This window comes from Chlamydotis macqueenii, chromosome 3 (genome assembly GCF_036417535.1).
Source record: "Chlamydotis macqueenii isolate bChlMac1 chromosome 3, bChlMac1.mat, whole genome shotgun sequence".
Lineage (NCBI taxonomy): Eukaryota > Metazoa > Chordata > Aves > Otidiformes > Otididae > Chlamydotis > Chlamydotis macqueenii.
In genome coordinates this window covers 5,315,095-5,330,180 of record NC_141558.1, presented here as the reverse complement: position 1 = coordinate 5,330,180, position 15,086 = coordinate 5,315,095, and the positions used below count along the sequence as shown (strand labels likewise).

General features: G+C 43.8%; 2 protein-coding genes across 2 annotated transcripts in view; both read right to left on the bottom strand.

Moving 5' to 3' along the window:
- The window catches only part of CDC5L (cell division cycle 5 like), a 35,602-nt gene extending 34,439 nt beyond the window's left edge, over positions 1-1,163 (bottom strand). The window contains exon 1 of the mRNA XM_086745465.1: positions 1,016-1,163. Within this exon, the coding sequence (XP_086601591.1) occupies positions 1,016-1,060 (45 nt within the window). The 5' untranslated portion in view covers positions 1,061-1,163. The remainder of the gene's footprint in view (positions 1-1,015) is intronic.
- Positions 1,164-1,970: 807 nt separating this feature from the next.
- On the bottom strand, positions 1,971-9,127 carry LOC104475616 (uncharacterized). The gene is made up of 3 exons (XM_086743492.1): positions 9,032-9,127; positions 8,126-8,746; positions 1,971-6,983 (listed from the first exon to the last, which is right to left on the bottom strand). The coding sequence occupies exons 1-3, from the start codon at positions 9,072-9,074 to the stop codon at positions 4,285-4,287; spliced, it is 3,363 nt and encodes a 1,120-aa protein (XP_086599618.1). The 5' UTR covers positions 9,075-9,127; the 3' UTR covers positions 1,971-4,284.
- Positions 9,128-15,086: the final 5,959 nt, after the last annotated feature.

Sequence of the window (15,086 nt, the reverse complement as noted above, 5' to 3'; positions counted from 1 at the left end):
AGTGGTTCTTTCTGTCCTCTGCTGACCTCCAATTTAGCTGCCTCCTGGCACACGGCTGGTACGTCCATGGTTTTAAGTGGTTAAAAACACATGCAGTACATTTCCCAACACACAGTATACTTAACTTCCATTAACTTTTTTCACTGCTTTTTTGGAACTATGTATATGCCTAGTGTTCACAACATACACTGACAGAGATGTTGATTTAACAATGTCAGGCACCTACTTCTGCTTTAAACATGGCATCTAATAAAACTGACATCCTTGATTTCTTGTGTTATTATTTCCCTTTTCACAATCATGTGCAGTTCTGAAAGCCTGTGACAGCAAAACTGGGAGAAAGGGGTGTTGGGTTTTTTTTTTCTCTTTTTTGAATACATAAGAGTATATAATTTCTGTGTACAAAACACTCTGGGCTACAAAGAGCCCATACCCATCTTCACCACTTCCACGTTTGAAAGGGTCTTCACAGGCAAGAGATTCCAGCTCCCTCATACTCCTAGAGAATAAGAACCCTGCCTACGCAGTGTAAGGCACACTCTAGCCCACAAAAGGGACATCTCCGAGGTCAACACGGCCCGTACATCCCCTCCAGCTGCTTCGAGGATGGTTTCTCCAGGAAGCAGGGACAGGACACACGCATGCCTGGGCTTCCTGTCCTCCCCAACGCGCAGTCTTCAGAAGAAACAACACCGATTTGACCCCTGCGCACTAAGGCAGGGGATGAGGGTGCAGGCCGCTGCGGAATCAAGCCCATCAGAGCCAAGCGCCTGCAGACGCCTCACCCTCCACATCTCCTGCTACAAAGGGTCCGAAAAGATCCCAAAATTTCCCCTCGGCTCAGCACCCTAACAGCACACTCCCCTACATGACACCCACCCCCTCCCACCTCAGCACATGCGCACCACGACCCCTCCAGCAACGTCTGCGCACTAATGCAGGCCGACGGCCCCCACATCCCGTTCCAGCCGCTGAGGCCCCAGCCCTTGGGGCACGAAGGCGGGCAGAGCCTTACCTCGGTGTTCCGCCACACACCGCCTTTAATCATAATCCGCGGCATCTCGGCGGCGAAGGGGGCTCGAAGGCCTGCCCAGAAAAACGCGGTGAAAGCAAGGAAACGCCGCTCGCCTCGGCGGGGCCGGCCCAGTCCCCGTGCAGGCGCACTCCGCGCTGAGGGCGCGCTCTCTGCGCAGGCGCACAGCGGGGCACGGTAAACGGACGTGCAGGGTTGGAGGGGGAGAGAGGCGACACCGCTGGCGCAGGCGCAGAAAGGCGAGTGAAACGGGGAGGCGGGCTGCTCCGCGCGGGGGGCTTTGCGCTAGCGCCACCTGTCGGCCGGAGGTGCGCACAGCAGGCCATTACCGGGCCTGCTCTGAAATGATTAAGTGACCATTCATTAAATTGTCAAATTCCCCAGTGGACACAAACAGGGAAGGAAGGGGACAGCAGAAGTAAAATAAGACGTAAAAAAAAAAATAAATTCGTATTTCCTTCCATTGTAGATAAATTGGGATGGTGGTTAACCATATTGCAAGGCCCGATTCACCTGCACTCATTTACTTCACCTCGCGCTTAACTTTTATTCACTTATTCACTGTAGATATATGTCAGATAAAACTACACCCACTTGCTTAAGCTGTTTGTCATTAGTGGGATTTCCTATTACATTTTACCGTTTTGTCCAAATTCAAGATGTGTTGATAAAGACAATTAAGCAATTTTTTTTTTTTTTTTGTATGAAATGGAAAACTTCATAGTATTATTTAGGAAAGGCTTTGATTATTGTTAAAACTCTGCAAGAACAAAAAAGTTACACTTTGAGCTAGCCAAATATCTCAAGAACAGCCCATGTCCTTATTTTAAAACAAATATGCTTTCACACTTAAATTTCTGACTTGGCAGACTTGAAAATCTCTTCCAGTCTTCCAAAATGCAGGGCACAAGGAACAGAGGGGAACCTCATCAGTCAGATTTATTCATTTATTTTTATTAGAAGCAACTACCTGGAGAAATTATTTTTACAAATTTATCAAGCTCCATCCGAAAATGTATTCTGTTGTCCTTACAACTAAAATAAACTTAACCTGTTTAAAAACTCTTTTCAAAATTTCCTTCAATAAATGTATGCCCCTTAAATTGGGCTCCCTTCTTCATCACAGTAGACTGTACTTTTTTTTTTTTTTTTTTTACAATGAAAGCAGCGAAGCACTGTCCCAGGTTGCTCAGGGAGGCGGTGGAAGCCCCATCTCTGGAAACATTCCAGGGCAGGTTGGCCGGGGCTCTGAGCAACCTGATCTGGTTGGAGATGTCCCTGCTCCTGGCAGGGGGGTTGGACTGGATGGCCTTTGAAGGTTCCTTCTAACCCAAACCATTCTGTGACTCTATGATACTTTTAAATAGTTATTCTCTGACATAGACTCTTACAATTCCCTTTTTTGTTTCCTCTTTGTACCTGTTCTTTTCAATTTTCCTTCAAATAAATGACTGGAATTGTACAGCAATGCGCGCAATTCCTCCACACTTGTGTAACAGTGTCAGTATTTCCCAGAGATGCTTTGCTTTACTCATATCAGGATAAGGTTCTCCTTTCTCACAACTGTATTAGGTGGTTAGCTCAGTCATTCTAAGACCTGAATCACTCATTCCCAAATTGACTTCCCAGCTTGTAGTAAAATCACCTGCAACCATCAGGGTTCAGAGTCACAGATATTTTTTTTACTGCAACTGCAAAGAACTAGATCGCTTAAATACCTTTGCTGATCTGTCCCTAAATACATCCATCTGTTAATGAGTTTCAATTAAACTCGCGGAAAGTTGCATTTCAAATCACAGAATGGCTGCAGGATTTCTGGAGGTCATCTGGTCCAAACCCCTGCTCAAGCAGGGCCGCCCAGAGATAGCTGCCCAGGACCACATCCACACGGACGGAAAACCACCACCTCTCTGGGCAACCTGTCTCCATACATTACTAGAAAGCCTCTTCAAGATATTATCTATATTTATAAAGAAAAGCATACATTTAGGAGCACTTAAAAAAAAAATGCAGTGGTAGTTTCACGTTTACATTCTCTAAATTAAGCTACAGGTTTACTTTGCTGTTTCATGGACTGAACTGTAGCATTAGGGGACAGTTAGCACCAGCCCATTGCCATCATCTTTCCTCACACAAGAGGGTAACACGGCTGTTATCAACACCACCAAACTTCTTACAGCCAGTGATGTCCAGACAGACTTTCTAGCACCATATAACTCCGTAAAACAAGCCAAGGTTTGTCTAGATTTGAATACAAAGTGGAATAAGCATCCATCTGTCTTCACCAAACCAGGTAACAACCGCTGTTTGGCTAAGTGGTCCTTACACACCGTATTTTAGATGCACAGTAAAGCTCTTCAACAAAATAAATTTTACAGTTCAAGACAGTAAGGTTTTCAATGTAACTAAGCAGTATTTGCAATACATGAACAAGTGGTCAAATTAACTGAGAAATTCTTCAAAAAGTATGATACTGTCTATTTTAAGAAACAAAGAGCACAGTAACTACTAGCCTGAGGAAAAATAAGGCATTTCATACTAGATTAACATTAGACATTGACATAAAATTAATGAAGATCAATTTAAGGACTCTCAGTATCATAAAATATCTGATTAAGGACAACAATACCATTTTTGTCAGACTACTCAAAAAATTATCACAAGTATAGACAAGCTAACTGTCTAATAAACCCCTTATATACACACATATAAAGAAAAAAACATTTTCATATCTCAATTATCCAGTAATGACACAAATCTTTTTTTTTTCTTTAATTTAGTGAGATAATATTTTTTCTCTTGCAGATATTGCAAGAGAACCTGGGAGTAGGGAATGCAACTTTCAGCAGATAGGAGGTAGCATTAAGCCTTCAAAAAGTGACAATTTCAAAATGAAAAGTTATTACTATGCAATATAATGTGCACCTCTCTCCCACTAAACATTCTTTCAGTTAGACAAGAGGGTTTTTTTATTATTTTATTATTTTTTTAATAAGAAAGTGTCACAGAATAACTGTTTAAATTAATGAACACTGGCCAAATCGTAACTGACCTCATGGTATTAAAAATTCAACTGGGCATAAAAAAGCACCTCCAAGATCTTTAGCACAGCCTGAGTTAGAAGTGAAGCTCTCAGAAAAACCTGGAGTAAACCACTATCCAAGTTTTACTCTCTGGAGTAAAACGCTGGTTGCTTCCATTACCAGCCACCATTCTGGGGACAGTAGGGGAATATAAAGCAACGAACAAATTCAGGACATGCAAACCTCTCCAGAACTGAGTGCCAGCTTGCAATTCCCAAGCTTATATTGCTGCTTATGCTTTTCCAGAAGTTTTTTGGTAGGCAGCACCACATTACACTTTCCACACTTGTACTTTTTCTGGTGCGTCTTTACATGCTTTTGGAACGCACGCTTATCTAGCGTAGAAAATTTACACCTTCTGCAGCGCAACTTTAAATGAGTCAGTAAATGGCGCTTCAGGTGGCTGGACGTGCGGAAAGCCACAGCGCACTGACCGCACTTGAACGGCTTCTCCCCTGTGTGAATTCTCAAGTGCTGCTTCAAGTTTCCATTGCGGGCTGTACAGTAGCCACACTCTTCGCACGTGTACGTTTTGACAGGTGACTGCTTTTTCTCATAGGGCCAGCCAGTAGATGAGCTTTCCTCAGAGGAGTGTGAAGCCAGATGCTGTTTCAGGGACAGCCATTTGTTTGTTGAATAGTCACAGTTCGTGCACTTGAGATGCTCCATATTAAAATGCGTCACGCTGTGTCTTTTCAGGTGACTGGAAGTACGAAACTTCTTCTGACAAACACTGCAGCTGTAAGGTTTCTCACCTGTGTGAGTTCTTACATGTAGTTCAAGGTTGCTTAAAATGTAAGTAGCATACTCGCACTCTGCACACTGATAGAATCCTGGCTGACTTTGTGCTAGCAAATCATTTCCTTTGCCCCTCTGGACATCCGGCTGTACTCTACAAACCTCCGAGCCAAGCAAGGAATGGACACCGTTTGAACCTTCCAAGGAATAAAAATCTCTTTCTGGACACGCGCCTACATGCATTTCGTGATGCAATTCAAGATTCTCTAAACGGCTATCCACATGGAGGCAATGGCCAAACTCGTATCCATTCTTTATGTGAATAAGGCTGTGTTTCTGCAGATGGTTTGATGTTTTAAATGTCTTATTGCATTCTTTACACACAAATGGTCTTTCATCCGTATGTATTTTTAGGTGCAGCTTAAAGTCGCTATGAACAGCAGTAGCATAACTGCAGTGTTGGCACCTGTACATTTTGAACGTAGACAAACTGGAAGGCCACGTATCCTTTAAGTTTTCCACAAATCTATGATATGCATCATCATCTTGAGCTTGTGAACAAGAGGCCCTGGAGCTGAAGAGATGTTCCTTTTTGTAAAGGACAGTGTCCACTTTATGTGAATTCAGAGGAACTTCTGTTCTATTCCCAACAATAGGTAAGCTGTTGCTTCCATGGCTGTTTCCAGGGAATTTCTTTCTAGAGCACATTTTCTTATTGTTCTGCACATCATCTGCCCCCTCAAAGTCTACTTCTGAAGGCAGCATTCCCCCATTGAGACAATCTTTTTTTTTACCAGAAAGAGACAGAGAAACATGGTCCTGGGAACTGCTGTCAGCTCTGTATATTTTGCTTTTACGATACTCATTGCTCTGGTTCGTATAACCATTAGCAGTAGCTCTGAGTTGTTCATGAAATTTCTTATGAAAGCTGAGGAGGCCTTCAGTGTAAAACGCTATGTTACACTCATCACATGTGTAATTCTTTACAAGTCTTCGAGTTCTTTTTCTTCCACTTACGAAGTCAAATTGCTGCCCTTGGCATGTTTCTTTGTCTGCATGTAATCTTCTGTGCCTCTTTAACTCAGTGGTTCTTGTGAATGCTGACGGGCAGAACTCACAGGAGTAAGGTTTAGCCCCTGTGTGTATGTAGCTGTGCCTTACCATGCTTGCAAAATACAATGAAAAAAAGGTGCAAAACCTGCACTGGTACAGTTTATATCCAGCATGCCAGTACATGTGATTTAACAGATAGGATAAGCTAACACAGGAGTAATCACACTGAGGACATTGGTAAGGGGGTCTCTCTTTATGTCCCTTCAGGTGATGAATAAAAATCCTAGGATTTGATGAAGCAAAGAAACAAATTTTGCAGGAAAAACTAACTGGCACATCCAGATGCGTAAAGTCCCTTTCAATTTTGATGAAAAATTTCTCATATTTACTTCCTTTTTTCTTGGTCTCAGATTTTCTTTCTTCAGATCTTCTCTGCCTAACTTTTCTCGCATTTGTTCTATTTTTTCTCGCCTTTTGTAACCTTGTCATTTTCTTATGGTACTTAAGGTGATTCTTCAGGTTGACAGAAAAGAAGAAGGTTCTTTTACAAAAGCAGCATTTATGTATTTTCTTATCTTTATGAGCTGAATAAACATGCTTCTTTAGATGTGCACTGCATTTATACACAGAACTACAAAACCTGCACTTCACATTCAATCTTTCTTGCTTATTTACAGAACAAGGTGCTTTTGAAAGAGGTTTGATGCTCACACTATTACTGAGCCACGCCAAACCTTCTTGCTGGCTTTCGAATTCTTTTGGGCTTGCATGAGGAGAAACAACTTTTTGTTGCCGATATCTTTTTTTAGGAACTGGTGTTAATGACTTATAGATACGCTCTCCAGTAGTACCTGATTCAGCAGAAGTGGAAGCGTTCACCTCCAAATCCCCTGCATCTTTTAGCAACTCATCTGAAGTAGGAGAACATCGATTAACAAACGGAGCAGAACAACTAGAGGTAAATTCCTGTTCTTCTTTCAAGTCGTGTTCCAAAAGCGAACTCAGAGTTTCCTCTTCAAATTTGCTCCTCTTTCTGTTATTAGCTTTATTATCTCCATTCTTTGAGGAACCAGGACCTACAGGGGGATAAAAACACACATGCATGAAATTTCATACAATCACCAATGTTCACGATTAACTGGTAGTAATAATCCCAAATTATCTAATGACTTGCTTGCTCTTCACTCCTTTGGCTTCCTTAATATTGTCCTATCTCCAATTCTTTCCTAACGTCTCTCTCCATGTTTCCCCCCTCCAACATTTAAACAATGTTTTAAGAGAAGAAATCCTAGCTAGGAGCCTCCTCCTTTCCACTTCCTCTTTTCACCAAAAGCTCTGAATTTTCCAGGACAACACTGCATCCCCTCCAGTTTTTAATGAAACAGCTTTATGCCAGAAGTCCTATGAAAGTACTGTCACCAAGCTTTGCTAGGGCTCTACTCCCACAAGTATGATGCTCCTCCTGCTGTCTTCTGTCTGTTAGAAGGGAACGTACTCTTAGTACTTCTCTACGCTTTTCTTCCTGAAGGACATCCATCTGCTACAAGGAATGGTAGAGTTTAAACCTAAATTAGAGAATCACAGAATGGTTTGGGTTAGAAGGAACCTTCAAAGGCCATCCAGTCCAACCCCCCTGCAAGGAACAGGGACATCTCCAACGAGATCAGGTTGCTCAGAGCCCCGGCCAACCTGGCCTGGAATGTTTCCAGGGATGGGGCATCCACCACCTCTCTGGGCAACTTGGGCCAGCGTTCCACCACCCTCAGCGTAACAAAAAATTTCCAAATATCTAATCTAAATCTACCTCTTTCTATTTTAAAAAATTCTGCCTCTCCCAATCTCTGCTTATACTGTTGAGAGTTACTGCCTGTTGGTTTTCTCTTCCTATTATCTATAATTGGAATTAAAAAACATGTAACCTAAGTTTTTATTTTTGGATCCTTTTCCCTAATGAAATGCTGCCCTTTTGCAAACTACAGCAGAATGAAACAGTACCAATTTATTGTAGTTTCACTGTTTCTCAGAGGAGTCTGTGAAAGAAGTAAGCATGCTCCAGCCAATACTCTCTTTCTGCTGCCTATGATATTAATCTATGTTGAAACACTTACTGTAAAATAAACAAGTTTGGCATTCCTCCTATACACATTCCTACCTATTTCAAAAAATTATAATTTATCAGATTTCTTAAACTCTCACATGAGTCTTATTAACAAGTTACCTTCCATTTCAACAGCTGTCTCCATCTCCTTGTGGATTTCTGGTTGTTTCTCTTGACTTCCATCAGAAGGAACACTTGCAACACTGACAAGTTCCTCTTCACATCTGGATATCTCTGCCAATGCCAACTGTCTGCTTGTCTTGACGGTCTCTTCACTGACAGCAGAGAGGAGAGGATGAATCTTCTGACAGCCATCATCTCCACCACATTCTTTTCTGTCACTGGTTTCCTTTATCTCTGTAAGCTCTGTTTCACAAGATGATGTAGGCAACACACAATTTTGACCATATTTATCCGTGGCTGCATCACAACAATCACTTAAAGGTGATTTTGACCTGCTACACACACTCTCAGCAACCTGTTCCTCTTCAGAGTATTTCAGACTACTATCCTTATCTGAAGCAGTCTTGCTTTCTTCCCAGGTGCATAAACTGCTACTGTCATTTGAAGGTGTCACACTACTTTTCAGGAAAACGTTGTGGTTTAAGTCAGCCTCCGGCTCATCATCCTCCTTCAACTCGGGGAGCGACGCTGTTTGCTCCTCAGCGTCATCTTGGAGAAAATCATCATCGCTCAGCACAAAGACGGTGATGGGGAGAACGATTTCAAACACATCCGACTCTGAGGACCGAAAAGGACAATATCAGCGCCATTTCCAAAATACCTCCGGCGACTGCGCGCGTAACATGCCACCAACCCGGCTCCGCCCGCCGGCCGGCCACTGCGCATGCCCACGCTCAAGGCCGCCGCCGCCGCACCAGCCCCGCCCACCTGCGCGCGGGATGGGGGGCGTACGGTCCCCCCCCCCCCCCGCCTCCATCCTCGGCCTCCCCCAGTCCCTCGCGCCCCTGAGCCCCCGCCCGCTCGCAGCCCCGCTGGGTCCCCACCGGGGAAACAGGCACCTACCGCCATCGTCCGCCGGCTCCGGCCTCCCCTGCCCCGCCGACATCTCCCGGCCCGGCCCACGGCCTCCGCGCCGTAACCAAACAGCCGCAATCCCCCGGTCACAGCGGCGCCGCGCATGCACAGAGGGGCGGGGGATGGCGCTGCCGGCCGCGCGGTTTCGTAGTGGGCGGGGAGGAGCGAGGGGTGGGGGGGGGTGCGGCTGCCGCCTCCTGATTGGCGGGAGCGGTAGGGGGCGTGGCTTGGGGCAGCGCGATCTCCTCCTCCCTGGGTGGACTGCGTGCGCGTGCGTCGCTGGTCTGTGTCGTTTGGGTCTGTGCGCGGTGGCTTTCACGTGGTTTAAAAATAATTTGAATCACCTATTACCTGGCCAGAACGCCTCAGCGGTGAGCAGGGAGTGGTTTACAAAAGCTATGCGAAATCCATTCCCATTTTAAGAAAAAAAACCAAAAAAAAACCAAAAAAAAAACCAAACCGAAAAACAGGTGGTAGGCCATCAGCCGGGCGGCGCAGGGCTCGGGCCTCTGGGTGCCCCCGAGCGCTGCTGGCCGTGGAAACCCGTGTTGCCTTCGGCCCGGCCTCTCGGGAGGTCTGAGAGCACGCAGGGGAGGGGAGAGGCTGCTGCAGAGCAGGCCTGAGGAGACGTTTGCTGGCGGAGGTTTCCAGCTCACCCAGCCTGCTGTGTCTGTGGGTATCGTGGCCATTCCCTCAGAGGCAGCTCCAGGAGTGTGTGGGTAAGGGTCTGAGCTCTGAAATTAAGTGTACTGCTTTCCTGAAGGACCTATGGAAGGAGTGGTTTCTTGGTCAGTTTCTGAGGGCTTAAAGTCTGCTTTGCCCCAGTCTCACTCGCTGCTCTGTGCCAGGTCCTTGCCAACTTGGCTTATAAACTGAGGAAAAAACAGTCATTGTGTCATTAGGCCCAAAGGGCTTCACAGAAAGTGAATTATTGTACTGAGTCCGGCTGCGATAGCATTAATTTTTGTTATCACAGCCAGTATGGTGCTGTGTTTTGTATTTGTGACCAGAACAGTGCTGATAATGCACCAGTATTTTGTCTGAACAGTGTTTGCACAGCATCAAGGCCTTTACTGTTGGGAGGGGACACAGCTGGCACAGCTGACCAAAAGTCCCCGACAGAGTTTGATCCCAATGACCCACAGGGTCATTCTACACCATAAGACTGCCTCCTGTATTATTAACACTGTTTAGTTGCAAATTAATGCACAGCACCCTGTGAGCTGCTGTGAGGAAAGTTAACTCCATCCCAGCCAGAGCCCGTGCAGGTGTTGATGGCCATTTTGCCAAGTGATAGGAGATTTTGTTCCTTTTTTGTTTACTGCTCGACTATCCGTGCTCGGGGCTGTTGAGAGAAAAGATAGCAAAAGGAAGGTAAACTGAAATAAAAAGTAAATCAGTAATGAGAGTAACATTGGCCATATTTGCCCTGAAGAGGTTGTTCTCAACTGGTCTGATGAGCACTCAGGTGCTGCCAAAAGCTCAGCAGTCCCTTAGAACAAGGTAAGGATGCAGTGAATCTCTCATGCAAGGCCTGAGAGAAAAGCGTTAGGGTTTGCCAAATCCAGTAGTCCCCTACATGGGAGGCTGCTGCAGCTCCATGCTCCCTGATCCAGCCAGTAGCAAGGCTGAGCATGTGCTCCTAAAAGGCACTCGTGTTCATACACCCAGTACACAAATACATATATGCATATTTAAATATATATATATACACATGGTCAGCCACACAGATAAACTGAGACAAAAAAACACAAAGCACTCACACAATATGAATGGTACGGATGGCCTGATCCTGTTTGTCCTCACTGCCTGATCAGGGGGGGACTCTGCCAGTGGATGGGTATTCACAAATACATGTGTGTGTTTGTGTTTGTGTATATATATCTGTGCATAATATGTATATATGTGTGTGTGTACAGATAGTATGGATCATTGCAATAGCTGGTGGGGTGCTCAGTCTCGTTTATGGGCAAAGAAGCAACATGCCTTTTATATTACATATATAAAACCAAGAATTTATTGTTAGCACAACTGATATCTTAACAGTCTAATTCAAGAATCATTATTAGTCTAGATTTATTTATTATGAAAAAAAAAGAAAGAATATGATTGCACTTACAATACTTCCGTGGAGAAGAAAATAATAATAACGCAATTAAAACTGAAAATATGCTCCTAGTTTCTATCACCTTTTCTTGGTGTTACACTCACTCTTTCATTGTTTCTTTGGGTATTAAACTCAGAAATTTTTGACTGTGAGCAGGATAACACCTGAATTGTCATTCTCAAGTCCTTCATTGGGAAGAACAGGATGTTAACGTTGCTGGTTTCTTCTTCCTGCAGTAGTGGACATTCATGTTCAGCACCCATGTTTAACAGTCCCTAAGCTGTGAGTGACAGAATCTGTCCTGAATTCAGGGCCATTCCCCAGTTCATTAAGGCAAGTATCCCCCTTGTCATCTGGACTGGAAATGTGCCTATTTGGTACTTTTCCTGACACTGTACTTCAAAGGTCTATGTTTTGTTTGAATTGTAATTTGTCTGTCTCCTATGATATATGGCTAGTCTTCTATGGTCTATATTGGTGCCACACACTTTTTTACACAAAAATGAACTGGTTTTCAGTGCTAGTGAGGGCATAGGATCCACATACAACAGCTTGTGGCTTCTTTCTCTCTTTTTGTGATACCGTGTCTCTCTACATCTAAACTGATTGCAAACAGCAAGTATTCTAGATGCTGGATCAGGAAATTGTTATGCAGGTGCCTATGCTAACAGGGCTTAATCTTGATCTGGTTCAGATTCTCAGTCTTGTTTTTTTCTTTAACAGCTCAGTTAAAGGCTTACAATTTCTGCAAGCATGGGTATAAAATCTCTAGAAAAGTTAAATATTTACAAACTTAAATCATGCAAATTTGTATGTGCAGGGAGCTTTCCTCTGGGCGAAGGTCAGTTTGCTGTTATTCCCCCCACAACCCCAGAATGAAATTACCTGCCTCGGCAGGAGCAAGGCAAGGATGAGCACATCACCAGGAAAATGAGGGAAACTAAGTGTGTGTAAAACAATTTTAATTAATTATTTTTTTTTCCCCTGAAAACTTAGATCTCAAATAATAATTATGAGACTCTTAAGATTTGAATTATGCAAACAATAAGTTCTGTGTTTGGCTCCTGCCTGAGCTACAGCCCTGCAGCATTGCAGTGCTGACTGTGCTTGGCCATGGGCCCACTAACCTGGACCCTGATCGCGACCCATGGGCTGGCTGCATCAGCACCACGTGCTTGCCCATCTGACTCTGGGCTGTGTCTGACCCTGGCTACCCTCATGGGGCCCGATCCTGACCACGCCTTACTGACTTGTGTTCCCAATCTGAAGTCATCACCATTTGTCTGGTGATTTGAGCGATTCATTGATCCAGGCAGCCACCCCCGGGCCTGCCCTGCTCCCTGGCTGGGGTCAGAGGGACAGATCCTGGCCGGCAGTGTCCTTGTCCTGCCAACCCAAGGATCCCCTCCTCTCCCAGTGCCCTGGTCCTGAGGCAGCATCCAGTCTGTGCAACACCCTGACAATATTTTATCACCACCCCCAGGTTGTGATCCCACTGCTAGAGGATTTCCAGTTCTCATTTACAGGCTCTGTACTTGTTAATCATTCCTTCAGAAGAAGGTGGCACGTTCAGCTGCTCCAATGAGGAATTTCCCCTATTCCCTACCTTCTTCCTAAGAGCCATGAAAAGCAGGCAAGTACCTAATTACAGGTCTTAACTTCATTGCCTTGCTTCCTGACGTAAATGCACCTCTGCTTATTTATTTTTTTTTATCGGTGGTGTGCATGTAGGTCCCTTGAGTACTGCTTTGGGTTGTGTTAAAGTGTGACATGTTTAACATACAGCAATGTTTGGTTAGGTCTGATCAAAACACACGTGGATAGATAAAGACAAGGATAAGGGGTAACCTTCTCTATCCAGTTAAAATTCAACCAAATCCCTGATAAGTTTGGCATGTAGCCAATCATCGTTTGCAAAAAGTTGTTTTATATACAGAGAAATGTTACAACTGGAAAGCTAAAAGAGGTAAAAGAAAGGCAGTACCATCCGAAGCTAAATATGTGCCTCCTTCTAAGTTTGTCGGCTCTACCTTTCTGCCTTCCGTGAATACTAACCAGGTGTGGTTTTCTTGTACATACAAGAATGCTGGTAGCCTTTATTCTAGAAGCCTTTATTATTATGTATAGGTGTTTCTTCCGAAATGCAGGGTTGCAGCCCCCTTTTAACAGAATATAATATGAAACTCCAGGAACATCAGAATGAGTAACTGAAATACCCATCTTCCTCCTGCCTTTATATGTAGGTTCAGTTTGTGAAATGCAGATGGCATGGTTATATTTTCGAGTAGAAGTGGCAAAACCTCTTGGCAGGAGCATTGTCAAAACCCTCCTAACTGGGAGTATTAAATTAGGCAAAGATGAATATTGGCTGCTGTGTTTCAGCTCTTGGAGTAAGAAGACTTGTTGATGCTCCAAGCTGGGTGAAGCTTGGGGGTGAGAGGGATGTCTTGCCTAGATTTTTCCTGCCACAGCAGCCCGTTAGGACATCCTTCTTCTTGTTCTTCCTATGCAATAGAAAAAAAAAATAAAAGTAATAAAAAACTCTTCTGCTCCCAGAACCGTCTGATTTTCCAGAAGAGGGCTCTGCAGCCACGAGTTTGCTCTGTCGCTGTGCTGAGAAAGGCTCTGCAATGAAAAACCCTGCAAATACTCGAGGGATGACAAATAATGCCATCCCTGTTCAACTGGTCTAGAACATCTCCTGTGAAAAGGGGTAGCAGGTAAGATCTGAATTTCAAGTTGAAATCAAGGAGGAAAAATATGTCATCTCAGTTGTAATTATCAAAGCCAATGGAAAGGTAATATCCCACAGATTTGTTATTCCTGTTTCATAGGTGACTTCCAAAATGCACAAACTCAGCTGTTTTAAAGAGACTAAACTGCAAGAAATCCATTGTGAATAGGATTTCTTTTTTGGCTGTGAGTCATGTCTCAATTTTCAGTGATGTACGCACTGATTTCTTGTAGTGAGTTGTGTCTCAGCCATTTGCTGAATCCTTTTTTTCCTGAGCTAGTTCCAAATTTGCATTTTAAAAGTGCAGGGGTTAACAACTGAAAAGGATGTCACAACTCAGACAGCTGGTGTTTCTTGTAACCTGAGTCTGCATCTGAGGAAATGCAGAAAATCAGGATGAGAAGAATGTAATTGGGAATGGCTTAGTTGCTCATATATTCTCACTGGAAGGAGATCAGTATCTGTTTCCATTCTTTCTTTTTTAAAGCATAAACTTAAAAACAATCTTATTTGAAAAATATCTCCCCTACAAAAAAAACTTGTAAAACTCTGTGCCCACTTTACAAAGCTATAAATGACAAGACGTTTTCCTTGAAAGTGAATATTTCCAGTTTTTCTTAAAGTAACAAACTGTAACTCTCAGCCTAGTCCTCCTTGATGCTGTCATCCAGCAAATAAAGTTATCATGCAATGGCTAAACAATACATTTGGCCTATGGAAAGTGAGTCTGGGGAACGATGAAGCTGCCTTTCCACACCCATTGCACAAAACCATGTTCTGCAAATTCAACTTGCAGTGGAGTGATAGAAATCTACCCGCAACAGTGCTTGTGGCCACACTCCAGCACGAAAAAATAGAGTTCTGGAAAGTATCTTATAAGGAATCTCTGTCATTCCTGCATCTCTGCCTTCTAACTCTGTGAAAAATCTGAGCGAAAGAGAGCATCTTCAGATCCACTGTTAACTGGAGGAGGAGTTGCCACTGGTTATTAATAGCCGAAGGTCTTTATTTATGAGTTTTGATTATGATTATCAGTGCATGTGTGTGACTTGGCCAATGAATGTTCCTTTGATTTCCTAGTCAGCAGTGACAGAAACAGGAAAATGCATATGAGATATTATGGTTTTGAAAAATGGGCTTTGACAAAAAACAACCCAGCAACCTACAGCTTTCTGTCTGCAAGATAAAAATCAGACACTGAT